The sequence below is a fragment of the Dermochelys coriacea genome, chromosome 4 (assembly GCF_009764565.3).
Source record: "Dermochelys coriacea isolate rDerCor1 chromosome 4, rDerCor1.pri.v4, whole genome shotgun sequence".
In the NCBI taxonomy this organism is placed as follows: domain Eukaryota; kingdom Metazoa; phylum Chordata; order Testudines; family Dermochelyidae; genus Dermochelys; species Dermochelys coriacea.
This window is the reverse complement of record NC_050071.1, coordinates 125315184-125333421: the sequence shown is the minus strand read 5'-3', so window position 1 is coordinate 125333421 and position 18238 is coordinate 125315184. Positions and strand designations below refer to the sequence as shown.

The 18238-nt window shown below is 44.4% G+C and overlaps 1 protein-coding gene across 4 annotated transcripts in view; it reads right to left on the bottom strand.

Annotated features, from left to right (window-relative positions):
• The window catches only part of MFSD10 (major facilitator superfamily domain containing 10), a 49433-nt gene extending 31517 nt beyond the window's left edge, over positions 1-17916 (bottom strand). Inside the window, exons 1-2 of one of the 4 annotated variants that reach the window (XM_038399341.2) lie at positions 17801-17916; positions 1014-1206 (exon numbers count right to left, since the gene is read on the bottom strand). In XM_038399341.2, coding sequence (XP_038255269.1) covers positions 1014-1187 — 174 coding nt within the window. In that variant the 5' untranslated portion in view covers positions 1188-1206; positions 17801-17916. Of the gene's footprint in view, positions 1-1013; positions 1213-10103; positions 10597-17689 lie in introns of those variants that run through there. The other 3 variants (XM_038399340.2, XM_043512564.1, XM_038399342.2) reach the window with 3 other exon arrangements.
• Between the last annotated feature and the right edge of the window lie 322 nt (positions 17917-18238).

Here is an 18238-nt window from a genome sequence, read left to right as displayed (position 1 = left end):
AAGGAAGGAGATTCTACCACCTCCCTAGGTAACGCATTCCAGTGTTTCACCACCCTCTTAGTGAAAAAGTTTTTCCTAATATCCAATCTAAACCTCCCCCATTGCAACTTGAGACCATTACTCCTCGTTCTGTCATCTGCTACCATTGAGAACAGTCTAGAGCCATCCTCTTTGAAACCCCCTTTCAGGTAGTTGAAAGCAGCTATCAAATCCCCCCTCATTCTTCTCTTCTCCAGACTAAACAATCCCAGCTCCCTCAGCCTCTCCTCATAAGTCATGTAAATAGATTTGAACATTGGGGAAGAGAGGAGAATATAGCCGAGAGAGAAATGGCAAGTCAGCCTGACAGCTCGCAAGAGACGGAGGAAGAACAATGGATGCACAGCACTACACCTCGATGGGCTTGTGCTGTAAAGTACACTTAAGGCTGGGTTAAGAAGCCAAAGTAAAGCTCCTTCCACCTTACAGAGCTTGAGAGACAGTTCTGGCCCCCTCACTCACACAGCCAAGAGAGACAGGGTAGAGACTGCAGACTTTGTTACCAAGAGACCAGGGCTTCACGCCTCATGGAGATTCACTCAGCTGGCTGAGCCACACAGCAGCAGAAAGCCCAGCATTAGATCTGACTACTCATCGCTGGAGACCAGGCAGCCACAGCCACATGTGAGTAAAAGAACAGCAAGGCGGAGGGCAAATTCAGGACAATTACAAGAAATAGCCACTCAGTAATCTCTGGATTTCCCCAAACGTAGACACCTGACCCCGACTCAGTGGCAAAGGTGAGAAAGTCTTACTGGGCAGAGCAAAACAAACCAATCAAATCCATAAGAACAATCTAAATACACTCCAGACTTGCAGGTGGGGTTTATTCTGCATGTAGCTTTTGAGCTGTGTCAGGAGAATGGGCACCCCCACATCCCCCCTCCCTCTTCCCCATCCCCCACAACCCCTTTTTTCAGATCACCTTGTGCCCAGACTGTATTTTCAGCAGGTAGAGTTTAGTTCTTACTTACATCATTCTTGCTGTAGTACTCAAGGATTGAAGGAAGGAGTGGCAAAATAAGAGTGAATCCCAGCAGGTCTATAAGGAGTGCCAGGAAGACAATGGTGATCACCCGACCAGAACCATCTTCAGCCTCTGACTTGTCTTTGGTGGGGCAGCTACTTTCCCCCGTTTCTATGACCATGTTGTCAGGTGTTGCACTTCTGAAACAGCATAACAGCACTCAATCTGAAGCATTTCAGGCACTGAGGTTATTTCACCCAAAGGGGAAGAACTTGCTGACTCATTCTTACTCCATTTCCCCCAGTGCAACCGTACAGCAATTGAATAAATTAGAATCCTGGTTCACTTGGGAGGGGGCTGTTTTGTAAAACAGAACAGGCCCCCAGCCTCACAATTCCTGGTCCTTAATCACGCAGCTCATTTGTTCTGGTAAAAGTGGGGCATGATGGCAAGAACCAATGTTCAAAGGAAAACTTCAAGCATTCGGTACAATCAGTCCCAGATAAATGAATTTGTGTCTTAACAGGATAAAAGGTGCTAAGTCATAGTGTCACTAACAATACCTCTTTCATGTTCAAATACAAACAATTTTTCTGGACTTATTTGTTTTGTAAAAATGTTTTCAATCCAGCATTAAAGTATAACCATGGAATGGAAATGCCTCCTCAGGCAGGTATCTAACAGCATTTGTGTCTACAATAGATACTACAGTGATTAGTGCTGTATAAACACCTACAACAGCATGACAGGTTTCAGAGTAGCAGCTGTTAGTCTGTATTCGCAAAAAGAAAAGGAGTACTTATGGCACCTTAGAGACTAACAAATTTATTAGAGCATAAGCTTTCGTGAGCTACAGCTCACTTCATCGGATGCATTTGGTGGAAAAAACAGAGGGGAGATTGATATACACACACAGAGAACATGAAACAATGGGTTTATCATACACACTGTAAGCAGAAAGAAAAGGAGTACTTGTGGCACCTTAGAGACTAACAAATTTATTAGAGCATAAGCTTTCGTGAGCTACAGCTCACTTCATCGGATGCCGATGAAGTGAGCTGTAGCTCACGAAAGCTTATGCTCTAATAAATTTGTTAGTCTCTAAGGTGCCACAAGTACTCCTTTTCTTTTTGCGAATACAGACTAACACGGCTGCTACTCTGAAAACTGTAAGCAGAGTGATCACTTAAGATAAGCCATCACCAGCAGCGGGGGGGGGGTGGAGGGGTTGAGGGGAGGAAAACCTTTCATGGTGACAAGCAAGGTAGGCTATTTCCAGCAGTTAACAAGAATATCTGAGGAACAGTGGGGGGTGGGGTAGGAGGGAGAAATACCATGGGGAAATAGTTTTACTTTGTGTAATGACTCATCCATTCCCAGTCTCTATTCAAGCCTAAGTTAATTGTATCCAGTTTGCAAATTAATTCCAATTCAGCAGTCTCTCGTTGGAGTCTGTTTTTGAAGCTTTTTTGTTGAAGGATAGTCACTCTTAGGTCTGTAATCGAGTGACCAGAGAAATTGAAGTGTTCTCCAACTGGTTTTTGAATGTTATAATTCTTGACGTCTGATTTGTGTCCATTCATTCTTTTACGTAGAGACTGTCCAGTTTGACCAATGTACATGGCAGAGGGGCATTGCTGGCACATGATGGCATATATCACATTGGTAGATGCGCAGGTGAACGAGCCTCTGATAGTGTGGTTGATGTGATTAGGCCCTATGATGGTGTCCCTGGAATAGATATGTGGACAAAGTTGGCAACGGGCTTTGTTGCAAGGATAGGTTCCTGGGTTAGTGGTTCTGTTGTGTGGTGTGTGGTTGCTTGTGAGTATTTGCTTCAGACTGGGGGGCTGTCTGTAAGCAAGTAAGCCTGTCTCCCAAGATCTGTGAGAGTGATGGGTCGTCCTTCAGGATAGGTTGTAGATCCTTGATGATGCGTTGGAGAGGTTTTAGTTGGGAGCTGAAGGTGATGGCTAGTGGCGTTCTGTTATTTTCTTTGTTGGGCCTGTCCTGTAGTAGGTGACTTCTGGGTACTCTTCTGGCTCTGTCAATCTGTTTCTTCACTTCAGCAGGTGGGTATTGTAGTTGTAGGAATGCATGATAGAGATCTTGTAGGTGTTTGTCTCTGTCTGAGGGGTTAGAGCAAAAGCGGTTATATCGTAGAGCTTGGCTGTAGACAATGGATCGTGTGGTATGATCTGGATGAAAGCTAGAGGCATGTAGGTAGGAATAGCGGTCAATAGGTTTCCGATATAGGGTGGTGTTTATGTGACCATCGCTTATTAGCACCGTAGTGTCCAGGAAGTGGATCTCTTGTGTGGACTGGTCCAGGCTGAGGTTGATGGTGGGATGGAAATTGTTGAAATGCTGGTGGAATTCCTCAAGGGCTTCTTTTCCATGGGTCCAGATGATGAAGATGTCATCAGTGTAGCGCAAGTAGAGTAGGGGCATTAGGAGACGAGAGCTGAGGAAGCGTTGTTCTAAGTCAGCCATAAAAATGTTGGCATACTGTGGGGCCATGCGGGTACCCATCGCAGTGCCGCTGACTACATAGAGTGCTTCCGCTGACGTGCACGAGCTGAAATTGTGGAAAAGCAGCATTGCTTGCCCCATAACCTCAGCCATGCAGAACACAATGCCATCCACAGCCTCAGAAACAACTCTGACATCATAATCAAAAAGGCTGACAAAGGAGGTGCTGTCGTCATCATGAATAGGTCGGAGTATGAACAAGAGGCTACTAGGCAGCTCTCCAACACCACTTTCTACAAGCCATTACCTTCTGATCCCACTGAGAGTTACCAAAAGAAACTACAGCATTTGCTCAAGAAACTCCCTGAAAAAGCACAAGAACAAATCCGCACAGACACACGCCTAGAACAGCGACCTGGGGTATTCTATCTGCTACCCAAGATCCATAAACCTGGAAATCCTGGATGCCCCATCATCTCAGGCATTAGCACTCTGACAGCAGGATTGTCTGGCTATGTAGACTCCCTCCTCAGGCCCTACGTTACCGGCACTCCCAGCTATCTTCGAGACACCACTGACTTCCTGAGGAAACAACAATCCATTGGTGATCTTCCTAAAAACACCATCCTAGCCACTATGGATGTAGAAGCCCTCTACACAAACATTACACACAAAAATGGACTACAAGCCGTCAGGAACAGTATCCCCGATAATGTCACGGCTAACCTGGTGGCTGAACTTTGTGACTTTGTCCTCACCCATCACTATTTCACATTTGGGGACAACGTATACCTTCAAGTCAGCAGCACTGCGATCGGTACCCGCATGGCCCCACAGAATGCCAACATTTTTATGGCTGACTTAGAACAGCGCTTCCTCAGCTCTCGTCTCCTAATGCCTCTACTCTACTTGCGCTACATTGATGACATCTTCATCATCTGGACCCATGGAAAAGAAGCCCTTGAGGAATTCCACCAGGATTTCAACAATTTCCATCCCACCATCAACCTCAGCCTGGACCAGTCCACACCTAGAGATCTACTTCCTGGACACTACGGTGCTAATAAGCGATGGTCACATAAACACCACCCTATAACGGAAACCTACTGACCGCTATTCCTACCTACATGCCTCTAGCTTTCATCCAGATCATACCACACAATCCATTGTCTACAGCCAAGCTCTACGATATAACCGCATTTGCTCCAACCCCTCAGACAGAGACAAACACCTACAAGATCTCTATCATGCATTCCTACAATTACAATACCCACCTGCTGAAGTGAAGAAACAGATTGACAGAGCCAGAAGAGTACCCAGAAGTCACCTACTACAGGACAGGCCCAACAAAGAAAATAACAGAACGCCACTAGCCATCACCTTCAGCCCCCAACTAAAACCTCTCCAACGCATCATCAAGGATCTACAACCTATCCTGAAGGACGACTCATCACTCTCACAGATCTTGGGAGACAGGCCAGTCCTTGCTTACAGACAGCCCCCCAGTTTGAAGCAAATACTCACCAGCAACCACACACCACACATCAGAACCACTAACCCAGGAACCTATCCTTGCAACAAAGCCCATTGCCAACTTTGTCCACATATCTATTCAGGGGACACCATCATAGGGCCTAATCACATCAGCCACATTGTCAGAGGTTCGTTCACCTGCGCATCTACCAATGTGATATATGCCATCATGTGCCAGCAATGCCCCTCTGCCATGTACATTGGTCAAACTGGACACTCTCTATGTAAAAGAATGAATGGACACAAATCAGACTTCAAGAATTATAACATTCAAAAACCAATTGGAGAACACTTCAATCTCTCTAGTCACTCGATTACAGACCTAAGAGTAGGAGTACTTGTGGCACCTTAGAGACTAACAAATTTATTAGAGCATAAGCTTTCGTGAGCTACAGCTCACTTCATCGGATGCATTTGGTGGAAAAAACAGAGGAGAGATTTATATACACACACACAGAGAGAACATGAAACAATGGGTTTATCATACACACTGTAAGGAGAGTGATCACTTAAGATAAGCCATCACCAGCAGCAGGTGGGGGAAGGAGGAAAACCTTTCATGGTGACAAGCAAGGTAGGCTAATTCCAGCAGTTAACAAGAATATTAGAGGAACAGTGGGGCGTGGGGGAGAAATACCATGGGGAAATAGTTTTACTTTGTGTAATGACTCATCCATTCCCAGTCTCTATTCAAGCCTAAGTTAATTGTATCCAGTTTGCAAATTAATTCCAATTCAGCAGTCTCTCGTTGGAGTCTGTTTTTGAAGCTTTTTTGTTGAAGAAGGATAGCCACTCTTAGGTCTGTGATCGAGTGACCAGAGAGATTGAAGTGTTCTCCAACTGGTTTTTGAATGTTATAATTCTTGACGTCTGATTTGTGTCCATTCATTCTTTTACGTAGAGACTGTCCAGTTTGGCCAATGTACATGGCAGAGGGGCATTGCTGGCACATGATGGCATATATCACATTGGTAGATGCGCAGGTGAACGAGCCTTTGATAGTGTGGCTGATGTGATTAGGCCCTATGATGGTATCCCCTGAATAGATATGTGGACAGAGTTGGCAACAGGCTTTGTTGCAAGGATAGGTTCCTGGGTTAGTGGTTCTGTTGTGTGGTGTGTGGTTGCTGGAGAGTATTTGCTTCAGATTGGGGGGCTGTCTGTAAGCAAGGACTGGCCTGTCTCCCAAGATCTGTGAGAGTGATGGGTCATCCTTCAGGATAGGTTGTAGATCCTTAATGATGCGTTGGAGAGGTTTTAGTTGGGAGCTGAAGGTGATGGCTAGTGGCGTTCTGTTATTTTCTTTGTTGGGCCTGTCCTGTAGTAGGTGACTTCTGGGTACTCTTCTGGCTCTGTCAATCTGTTTCTTCACTTCAGCAGGTGGGTATTGTAGTTGTAGGAATGCATGATAGAAATCTTGTAGGTGTTTGTCTCTGTCTGAGGGGTTGGAGCAAATGCGGTTATATCGTAGCGCTTTGCTGTAGACATTGGATCGAGTGGTATGATCTGGATGAAAGCTAGAGGCATGTAGGTAGGAATAGCGGTCAGTAGGTTTCCGATATAGGGTGGTGTTTATGTGACCATCACTTATTAGCACCGTAGTGTCCAGGAAGTGGATCTCTTGTGTGGACTGGTCCAGGCTGAGGTTGATGGTGGGATGGAAATTGTTGAAATCATAGTGGAATTCCTCAAGAGCTTCTTTTCCATTGGTCCAGATGATGAAGATGTCATCAATGTAGCGCAAGTAGAGTAGGGGCAAAGTGGCTATCCTTCAACAAAAAAGCTTCAAAAACAGACTCCAAGGAGAGACTGCTGAATCGGAATTAATTTGCAAACTGGATACAATTAACTTAGGCTTCAATAGAGACTGGGAATGGATGAGTCATTACACAAAGTAAAACTATTTCCCCATGTTATTTCTCCCCCCCACCCCCCCACCCCCCACTGTTCCTCAGATATTCTTGTTAACTGCTGGAAATAGCCTACCTTGCTTGTCACCATGAAAGGTTTTCCTCCTTCCCCCCCCTGCTGCTGGTGATGGCTTATCTTAAGTGATCACTCTCCTTACAGTGTGTATGATAAACCCATTGTTTCATGTTCTCTCTGTGTGTGTATATCAATCTCCCCTCTGTTTTTTCCACCAAATGCATCCGATGAAGGGAGCTGTAGCTCATGAAAGCTTATGCTCTAATAAATTTGTTAGTCTCTAAGGTGCCACACGTACTCCTTTTCTTTCTACAACAGCATGACTCACTGACCACTTCAGGGAGGGTGTTATGCTCAGCAATGGCAACTCAGGAAACACTGTAAAACAAACTTTGATTTGAAATTACTAATATGTCTTTAGATCTATACAAAACCATAGGAGGGACATAACTGTAAGGCAGTTGACACTTTACAAGGATCTTATTTTAATTTCTTGTACTGCTAGCATAACTATCGGCAAAATATTTTTATTATTTGTATTCTGGGAGCGCTAAAGACCCCAGCCAGGGTTGGGGCCCCATTATGCTTGGTGCTATAAAAACACAGAAGATTGTCCATGTCCTAAAGAATTTACAGTCTGTCTATATGTCTGTCTCCGATAAATTACAAAAAGTTAGCAGTTTGTCAAACAAGGTGGAGCGATTTAAATTAAATTGTTTTAAATCAGCAAGCATGAAACATCAATTTAAATAATTGTTTTTAAACTTGTTTTGTATTTGTACTTTAGTTATTTCCCTAAATAAAGTTTCATTCTCATTAGTTGATATAACCATTTAATTATGTTGATTTGCAAACAAATAGATTCATAGATTCATAGATACTAAGGTTAGAAGGGACCATTCTGATCATCTAGTCCGACCTCCTGCACAGCGCAGGCCACAGAATCTCATATAGTCTTTACACTAAATTTGGCACTTCTTTTTGGTAACAAGGAAGATATCGTGCATCTATATACATTCATTTAAGCAATTATATAGTTTCGCTTACATGTATTCATATTCTTAATGTTTACATTTATTCAGATTTTTAATTTTTAATTTTTTAATATTAGAAAATGGTGACTAATGCATTTCTTATTTACTAGATAATAATTTTTTATTTGGGATTTGTGTCAAGCCACATTTGGATGAAAATTGTGAATCAATAAAAATGTATAACAACAACATTTCAAAATTGTCTTTCTTAGTTAAATTACACTACCTTGAATGTGCTGAATATAAAATAATTAAAATGTATCATAACATGTTTTGCATTTAAAATTATTTATGAAATAAAGATAGTATTAACTGAAGTTAGTGAATTGACGGATTGTTTCTGGTAACTATGGACCAGATTTTTAAAAGGTATTTAGATGCATAAAGATGAAGATGGGTCCCAAGTAGGATTTTCAAGAGTACCAAAGCACTAGGTGCCTACTGGCATCTTTAGACACCTAGATACCTTTGAATATCTGACTGCATGTCCTTCAAGATATTAGAATTAATAGATCTCATCCTCTTGCACCTGGTTTTTCTTCGGAGGTTAGAAGAGGAAAACAAGCTTTCCAGCTTTTTCAATTCCCAATCAGGTTTTCAACTTTGCCTAAACTGATCCAAATGAAGAAAATATTCTCTCTGCTAGCTAAATTGAAATCAAACATAATTAAGGCAGAAGCTTTTCTGCACAACAGAAATTGAAAGTACTCACATTTGTGAAAATGCAAATACCATCATTCATTCAATTGTAAAGGCTGAAAACAACATATATACTTAATACAGTCCATGACATTGTGACACATTTATAAAGCCTGAGTTGACCTCAAAAATTAAATATGCTTCCTCTGATTCTGTAAACTTAAAGATATTCCCCTTGATTCTGTACATAGTTAAAAATGCAGCCCCTTTTAACATCTTTAAAATTTTAGGAGGCCTCATTGATGCAGCATTTTATTATTTTTATTTTAGTGAGTTTAATAGATTCTAGTATGTTTAGGCCTTACCATAGGCTGCCACAATTTCAAATTTAGTTTTAAAACAGGTTAATTTTTTTTAAAGAAAAATGTGTTTAATTTAAATAAGAAAAATTGTTAAATTAAGATATCCTTTAAAAAAAATCTATTTTTATCTATGGTGTTGTCAAACCACTACAGCTCTACACTCTTTCTCTACACTCACATAACAATCTTCCCTCCCAAGGTCCCGACAACCCAAAAAACCAAAACAAATTTAAATTCAGATTCTGTGTTTACTGAATCAAGCAGTAAAAATGGGAAAAACTACCTCTTTATCCTTCTTCAGTTAATAGCCAAACTACGATTGACTTCCATTGCTCGTGATTGGGCCCACTGAATAATGTCTGGCATAAGTTCTATATTAAGGAGATACTCTGTATTCCAGGTACAGACCACTAGGGATATAAAATTGTGCTAAACCAAGTAACACTCACTGGAGATTTTAAAACTATTTGTGTTCACAGATAGATATTTTCTCTACAATTCTTTAGTACTGTGTTATTTATTATTGCAGCTAAATTAAAGAACTAACATTCTCGGGTAAACAAAAGGACACTTGCAATCCATTTATTGTAACAACAATTATTGCTATAATGCAGCTGAACCTACTGCTACATGTAACAGTTTATTTATGTATAAGAGTATTTTTAAAAAAAAACTGCAAGTCACTCTAATTATAAACTTTTAACATTATTTGTAGGGCCTCTGTTTTCCCTGGTTTTTTATTAGCAACTTTTGAGTTTTGTGTAGATGAACAAAAAATCATAGGATTTATGGCTCTTTGAATATATTGTAACAAGTAATATATATATTGTAATGAGTAACCTCTTTGTAATATTCTCTAGTGCACTTTAATGTAGCATTGTTTCAAATATTACTACACTTTAGGGAACACCAGCAGTGTTATCATGGACCAATTAATGTGCCACATTAGTGCACTTTAGAAATCACACCCCAGCAGTCCACATACTACTCTCCAAAGACAAGCCCTTAGATACAAGTAACCATTACTGGTGTTCATTGGATAAATGCCAATTTCAGGGTTTTTTTTTAAATCAGGGATGTTTATCACATAAAGCCAAAAATCAGGAGCCCTGATTATTTGTTTATCTGAAAGATAGCTGGGTAGTTGAAGTCAACTGTGAGCATTAGTTTAGGCCTTGAAACTTGGCCAGGAATTTTTCATTCTCATTCTTCTCTGGTTAGTGGTCAGGAGAGGTTGTTGTTCAAGCCTTCACCTTCTTCTCCAGCAAGCAAGCCAAACTGCACTTTATAATACATAACCATACTGGCCTTCTTCATTCAATACAAGCAACACTGCATCTCTGCCATGGCAGCCCACCTTGCTTCCTGCAATGGCCATTCTATAGTAGGGGATATTTTAGTTCAAGGAAATAGTGATGGATCCAATGCTCTGGAAGCACGGCACATTCAAAGACTGTTATGCGGAGAAGTGACAGATACTATGAACACATGGAATAGTCAAAGACAATTGTATCAGCTTTTTATAAATGTTATATGTATCTTTATGGGCTAGCTAGTGATTGCATTTCTGGCTCAATGCAGGAACTCAAATCACTGAGGGGTAATCAAAGCCATAACCAGGGCAGACAAACTGCAGGAGTGAAATAATGGGGTAGAAATAGAGGCATGCTGAGGGCTTGGTCGGGGGGGAAGGGACACCATCTCCACCTTAAGAAAAGGAGTACTTGTGGCACCTTAGAGACTAACAAATTTATTAGAGCATAAGCTTTCGTGAGCTACAGCTCACTTCATCGGATGCATTTGGTGGAAAAAACAGAGGAGAGATTTATATACACACACACAGAGAACATGAAACAATGGGTTTATCATACACACTGTAAGGAGAGTGATCACTTAAGATAAGCCATCACCCACAGCAGGGGGGGGGAAAGGAGGAAAACCTTTCATGGTGACAAGCAGGTAGGCTAATTCCAGCAGTTAACAAGAACACCATACAAAGCAAAGCTGCAGCGATTAGCAAAAGATCTTCTAAAGCAGTTCCAAGTAAAGAATATCAGAGGAACAGTGGGGGGTGGGGTGGGAGGGAGAAATACCATGGGGAAATAGTTTTACTTTGTGTAATGACTCATCCATTCCCAGTCTCTATTCAAGCCTAAGTTAATTGTATCCAGTTTGCAAATTAATTCCAATTCAGCAGTCTCTCCTTGGAGTCTGTTTTTGAAGCTTTTTTGTTGAAGTATAGCCACTCTTAGGTCTGTGATCGAGTGACCAGAGAGATTGAAGTGTTCTCCAACTGGTTTTTGAATGTTATAATTCTTGACGTCTGATTTGTGTCCATTCATTCTTTTACGTAGAGACTGTCCAGTTTGGCCAATGTACATGGCAGAGGGGCATTGCTGGCACATGATGGCATATATCACATTGGTAGATGCGCAGGTGAACGAGCCTCTGATTGTGTGGCTGATGTGATTAGGCCCTATGATGGTATCCCCTGAATAGATATGTGGACAGAGTTGGCAACGGGCTTTGTTGCAAGGATAGGTTCCTGGGTTAGTGGTTCTGTTGTGTGGTGTGTGGTTGCTGGTGAGTATTTGCTTCAGATTGGGGGGCTGTCTGTAAGCAAGGACTGGTCTGTCTCCCAAGATCTGAGAGAGCGATGGCTCGTCCTTCAGGATAGGTTGTAGATCCTTGATGATGCGTTGGAGGGGTTTTAGTTGGGGGCTGAAGGTGATGGCTAGTGGCGTTCTGTTGTTTCTTTGTTGGGCCTGTCCTGTAGTAGGTGACTTCTGGGTACTCTTCTGGCTCTGTCAATCTGTTTCTTCACTTCAGCAGGTGGGTACTGTAGTTGTAGGAATGCATGATAGAGATCTTGTAGGTGTTTGTCTCTGTCTGAGGGGTTGGAGCAAATGCGGTGATATCGTAGCGCTTGGCTGTAGACAATGGATCGAGTGGTATGATCTGGATGAAAGCTAGAGGCATGTAGGTAGGAATAGCGGTCAGTAGGTTTCCGATATAGGGTGGTGTTTATGTGACCATTGCTTATTAGCACCGTAGTGTCCAGGAAGTGGATCTCTTGTGTGGACTGGTCCAGGCTGAGGTTGATGGTGGGATGGAAATTGTTGAAATCATGGTGGAATTCCTCAAGAGCTTCTTTTCCATGGGTCCAGATGATGAAGATGTCATCAATGTAGCGCAAGTAGAGTAGGGGCATTAGGGAACGAGAGCTGAGGAAGCGTTGTTCTAAGTCAGCCATAAAAATGTTGGCATACTGTGGGGCCATGCGGGTACCCATCGCAGTGCCGCTGATTTGAAGGTATACATTGTCACCAAATGTGAAATAGTTATGGGTCAGGACAAAGTCACAAAGTTCTGCCACCAGGTTAGCCGTGACAGTATCGGGGATACTGTTCCTGACGGCTTGTAGTCCATCTTTGTGTGGAATGTTGGTGTAGAGGGCTTCTACATCCATAGTGGCTAGGATGGTGTTTTTAGGAAGATCACCAATGGACTGTAGTTTCCTCAGGAAATCGGTGGTGTCTCGAAGATAGCTGGGAGTGCTGGTAACGAAGGGCCTGAGGAGGGAGTCTACATAGCCAGACAATCCTGCTGTCAGGGTGCCAATGCCTGAGATGATGGGGCGTCCAGGATTTCCAGGTTTATGGATCTTGGGTAGCAGATAGAATACCCCAGGTCCTGGCTCCAGGGGTGTGTCTGTGCGGATTTGTTCTTGTGCTTTTTCAGGGAGTTTCTTGAGCAAATGCTGTAGTTTCTTTTGGTAACTCTCAGTGGGATCAGAGGGTAATGGCTTGTAGAAAGTGGTGTTGGAGAGCTGCCTAGTAGCCTCTTGTTCATACTCTGACCTATTCATGATGACGACAGCACCTCCTTTGTCAGCCTTTTTGATTATGATGTCAGAGTTGTTTCTGAGGCTGTGGATGGCACTGTGTTCTGCATGGCTGAGGTTATGGGGTAAGCGATGCTGCTTTTCCACAATTTCAGCTCGTGCACGTCGGCGGAAGCAGTCTATGTAGAAATCCAGGCTGCTGTTTCGACCTTCAGGAGGAGTCCACCTAGAATCCTTCTTTTTGTAGTGTTGGCAGGAAGGTCTCTGTGGGTTAATATGTTGGTCAGAGGTGTGTTGGAAATATTCCTTGAGTCTGATACAGTTCTGTGGTGACCTAGAATCCTATTTTCGACGTCTCAGACTCAAGGAATATTTCCAACACACCTCTGACCAACATATTAACCCACAGAGACCTTCCTGCCAACACTACAAAAAGAAGGATCAGACTCAAGGAATATTTCCAACACACCTCTGACCAACATATTAACCCACAGAGACCTTCCTGCCAACACTACAAAAAGAAGGATTCTAGGTGGACTCCTCCTGAAGGTCGAAACAGCAGCCTGGATTTCTACATAGACTGCTTCCGCCGACGTGCACAAGCTGAAATTGTGGAAAAGCAGCATCGCTTACCCCATAACCTCAGCCATGCAGAACACAGTGCCATCCACAGCCTCAGAAACAACTCTGACATCATAATCAAAAAGGCTGACAAAGGAGGTGCTGTCGTCATCATGAATAGGTCAGAGTATGAACAAGAGGCTACTAGGCAGCTCTCCAACACCACTTTCTACAAGCCATTACCCTCTGATCCCACTGAGAGTTACCAAAAGAAACTACAGCATTTGCTCAAGAAACTCCCTGAAAAAGCACAAGAACAAATCCGCACAGACACACCCCTGGAGCCAGGACCTGGGGTATTCTATCTGCTACCCAAGATCCATAAACCTGGAAATCCTGGACGCCCCATCATCTCAGGCATTGGCACCCTGACAGCAGGATTGTCTGGCTATGTAGACTCCCTCCTCAGGCCCTTCGTTACCAGCACTCCCAGCTATCTTCGAGACACCACCGATTTCCTGAGGAAACTACAGTCCATTGGTGATCTTCCTAAAAACACCATCCTAGCCACTATGGATGTAGAAGCCCTCTACACCAACATTCCACACAAAGATGGACTACAAGCCGTCAGGAACAGTATCCCCGATACTGTCACGGCTAACCTGGTGGCAGAACTTTGTGACTTTGTCCTGACCCATAACTATTTCACATTTGGTGACAATGTATACCTTCAAATCAGCGGCACTGCGATGGGTACCCGCATGGCCCCACAGTATGCCAACATTTTTATGGCTGACTTAGAACAACGCTTCCTCAGCTCTCGTTCCCTAATGCCCCTACTCTACTTGCGCTACATTGATGACATCTTCATCATCTGGACCCATGGAAAAGAAGCTCTTGAGGAATTCCACCATGATTTCAACAATTTCCATCCCACCATCAACCTCAGCCTGGACCAGTCCACACAAGAGATCCACTTCCTGGACACTACGGTGCTAATAAGCGATGGTCACATAAACACCACCCTATATCGGAAACCTACTGACCGCTATTCCTACCTACATGCCTCTAGCTTTCATCCAGATCATACCACTCGATCCATTGTCTACAGCCAAGCGCTACGATATCACCGCATTTGCTCCAACCCCTCAGACAGAGACAAACACCTACAAGATCTCTATCATGCATTCCTACAACTACAGTACCCACCTGCTGAAGTGAAGAAACAGATTGACAGAGCCAGAAGAGTACCCAGAAGTCACCTACTACAGGACAGGCCCAACAAAGAAAACAACAGAACGCCACTAGCCATCACCTTCAGCCCCCAACTAAAACCCCTCCAACGCATCATCAAGGATCTACAACCTATCCTGAAGGACGAGCCATCGCTCTCTCAGATCTTGGGAGACAGACCAGTCCTTGCTTACAGACAGCCCCCCAATCTGAAGCAAATACTCACCAGCAACCACACACCACACAACAGAACCACTAACCCAGGAACCTATCCTTGCAACAAAGCCCGTTGCCAACTCTGTCCACATATCTATTCAGGGGATACCATCATAGGGCCTAATCACATCAGCCACGCTATCAGAGGCTCGTTCACCTGCGCATCTACCAATGTGATATATGCCATCATGTGCCAGCAATGCCCCTCTGCCATGTACATTGGCCAAACTGGACAGTCTCTACATAAAAGAATGAATGGACACAAATCAGACGTCAAGAATTATAACATTCAAAAACCAGTTGGAGAACACTTCAATCTCTCTGGTCACTCGATCACAGACCTAAGAGTGGCTATACTTCAACAAAAAAGCTTCAAAAACAGACTCCAAGGAGAGACTGCTGAATTGGAATTAATTTGCAAACTGGATACAATTAACTTAGGCTTGAATAGAGACTGGGAATGGATGAGTCATTACACAAAGTAAAACTATTTCCCCATGGTATTTCTCCCTCCCACCCCACCCCCCACTGTTCCTCTGATATTCTTTACTTGGAACTGCTTTAGAAGATCTTTTGCTAATCGCTGCAGCTTTGCTTTGTATGGTGTTCTTGTTAACTGCTGGAATTAGCCTACCTGCTTGTCACCATGAAAGGTTTTCCTCCTTTCCCCCCCCCTGCTGTGGGTGATGGCTTATCTTAAGTGATCACTCTCCTTACAGTGTGTATGATAAACCCATTGTTTCATGTTCTCTGTGTGTGTGTATATAAATCTCTCCTCTGTTTTTTCCACCAAATGCATCCGATGAAGTGAGCTGTAGCTCACGAAAGCTTATGCTCTAATAAATTTGTTAGTCTCTAAGGTGCCACAAGTACTCCTTTTCTTTTTGCGAATACAGACTAACACGGCTGCTACTCTGAAACCATCTCCACCTTCTGACTCACCTCAGCAGACCACCCAGCCTATCTGGGTTGCAGGAGAGAGAGGGGGGCAACCAAAAAATCTGGGGGGGATTTTTAACCCTGCATTCCCCCCCCAACATACATATGTGTCATCTCTTGGTGGAAAAATGAAAAAAAATGGTAGAGGATGCAAATATACTTGCTCGCCCCTGGCACTACTATGCATAGTTACAGCACTGGGGGTAATTAATGCAAATCTCTTATGCAGGTAAGAAGTATGTGGAAGTTTTACCCCCTGGGGAAACAGCATATAGTGGTTTGATGTGGTTCAGGAGGCCTGGCAAACAAAGAACTGAAAACTGTATAAAGAAACAACTCTGACCTGGGAGAGAGGTCAGTCACCCTTGATCCATAAATGGACATGAGACTGTGTGACCAAGAGGCACAGATCCTGTGCAGGACTTGAAGTACTTTAGAAATTGCCAAGGGCTTCATGGGAAGATGGGTGACACCCGGTAAGCTAGACATGCCTATAAACTTTTTCTTTTCTTTAAGATATGCTTGCTCTATAAAGCCTTTGTTCTAAATAAACACTACTTCACTTTATGAGAGTAGGCTGGTCACTGGTTAACCCTGTTCTTGTCAGAAGTGTGGGTGCTGAACTGAAATCAGACCTGCTGAGAGAATCACAGTGAAGCAGGAGGAACTGCAGCTTGAGTCCCCTGTCTGGAGGGAACAGCTGGCGGGATGCTGCCCCAAGCCAGGTGATGGCTAGAGATCTCAGAGGCGGGGTCCCCATGAAGGGGTCCGAGGTGCAATTCCCTCAAGAACTGTGACAGAAATCTCTTCACTTACTGGAACCAGTTTCTGGGCAGCCCACCTGAACCTCTTCCTCTTTGAGTTTCCTCACAAATCCCCTCTGTCTTCCCCTCTTTGTTGCTTGCTTCCTCCTTCCCTTTCCAGCCCTCATTACACCTATGCAGTCCCCGGCCAGGGACGCCAGCCTCCCGGGTCCAATAAAAGAACTGACTTAGAAGCTGAGCCGGTCCATCCCTCACCCCTAGGGCCTCAGTCATTCGTTAGCGGCCAGCCTCCGTGCCTTGCCGGGCTTCTGCGGGAGGAGGAAACCCCAACTTTCCCACCTCGGGATGTGTCTGCCAGTCTGGAGAAGGCTTTTGTGACTCATGAAGAGACTGGGTTTGATTCTGGAGAGAGAAAGAGCAGCGGGCCCAGTTTCACACACGTCTTAACCTCCTCTGAGCCCCAGAGCGAAAAGAGACACACGAGCGAAGGGAGCAGGGGGCCCGGGGGGGGACGGGGACGCAGAGCCCGAAGCATCCCTTAGGGGGGAAGTTATTCTGGCTTGGGCTGCTGGAGGCTGCGGGACTAGTCACTGACCCCGACCCCAGGCGTGAGAGCTGTAGCCACCCCCACGTCCGGGACACACCGCCTGCAAACCGACCCCCACAGCCCCACATCCTGCTCACTGTGCCCCACCCGGCACAGAGCCCTCACCTGTCCGAGTCCCTCCGCTCAGCCCCCCCCCGCCGCGCCCCTGCCTGCCGCTTCCTCCCCCCTGGCCAGGCCGGCCCCGCACGATGCTGGCAGGGGAAGCGAGGGGCCGCCGCCAGCCGCCCGGGGCTCAGGGACCAGCTGCCGCTCAGCCGGAGAGCGCTCCACGCGGCCGCGGCGCTTCCTCTTCCGGGCTGGGCTGAGTCCCGCCAAGGGGGAAGAGAACATCTTCCAGGGGTCCCCCCCGTGCCCCAGCCTCGCTCCCCGGGCAGGGAAACGCCCTCGGAGGAGAATTCTGCTGAGGAACGACTTGGCAGTGTGTAAAGTCCCAGCTCTTTTTTAGAGCCCCCTGCTTCTTTCAGATAATCTCCTCCCCCCCCCCCAAAAAAAAACCCCAAAAAACAAAAAAAAAAGGAGACGCCCCACAAATTGCCCCAGCCTGTTAACTCACCAGCCAAACTCAAGACATCCACAAACTGGCCCCCAAAGCCGAGCCAGCCCCACACATTGTCCCAGCCTGTTAACTGCTCCTCCCCTGAGACGGCCAGGTAAACTGCCCTACCTTAAGCTTGAGACTTTAGCTTCAATCTAAGGTTAACGTTGGCCAAACATTTCAAAATCCAGCAAAGAATTTATAAAGGTCTTGGTTAAAAATGTTGAGATTACATCATTTAAAAGGAAATGTTTTGATTTTTCACGTATGACTCACTGAGAGTATTAGGTTTCAGAGTTGCAGCTGTGTTAGTCTGTATTCGCAAAAAGAAAAGGAGTACTTGTGGCACCTTAGAGACTAACAAATTTATTAGAGCATAAGCTTTCCTGAAGTGAGCTGTAGCTCACTTCAGGAAAGCTTATGCACTAATAAATTTGTTAGTCTCTAAGGTGCCACAAGTACTCCTTTTCTTTTTGAGAGTATTAGGGTTGTCATACAACATCAACTGTACAAACATCTGAGTTATAGATGCCAAATGTAATGCAGGTCGTATGAAAACCAAGGATA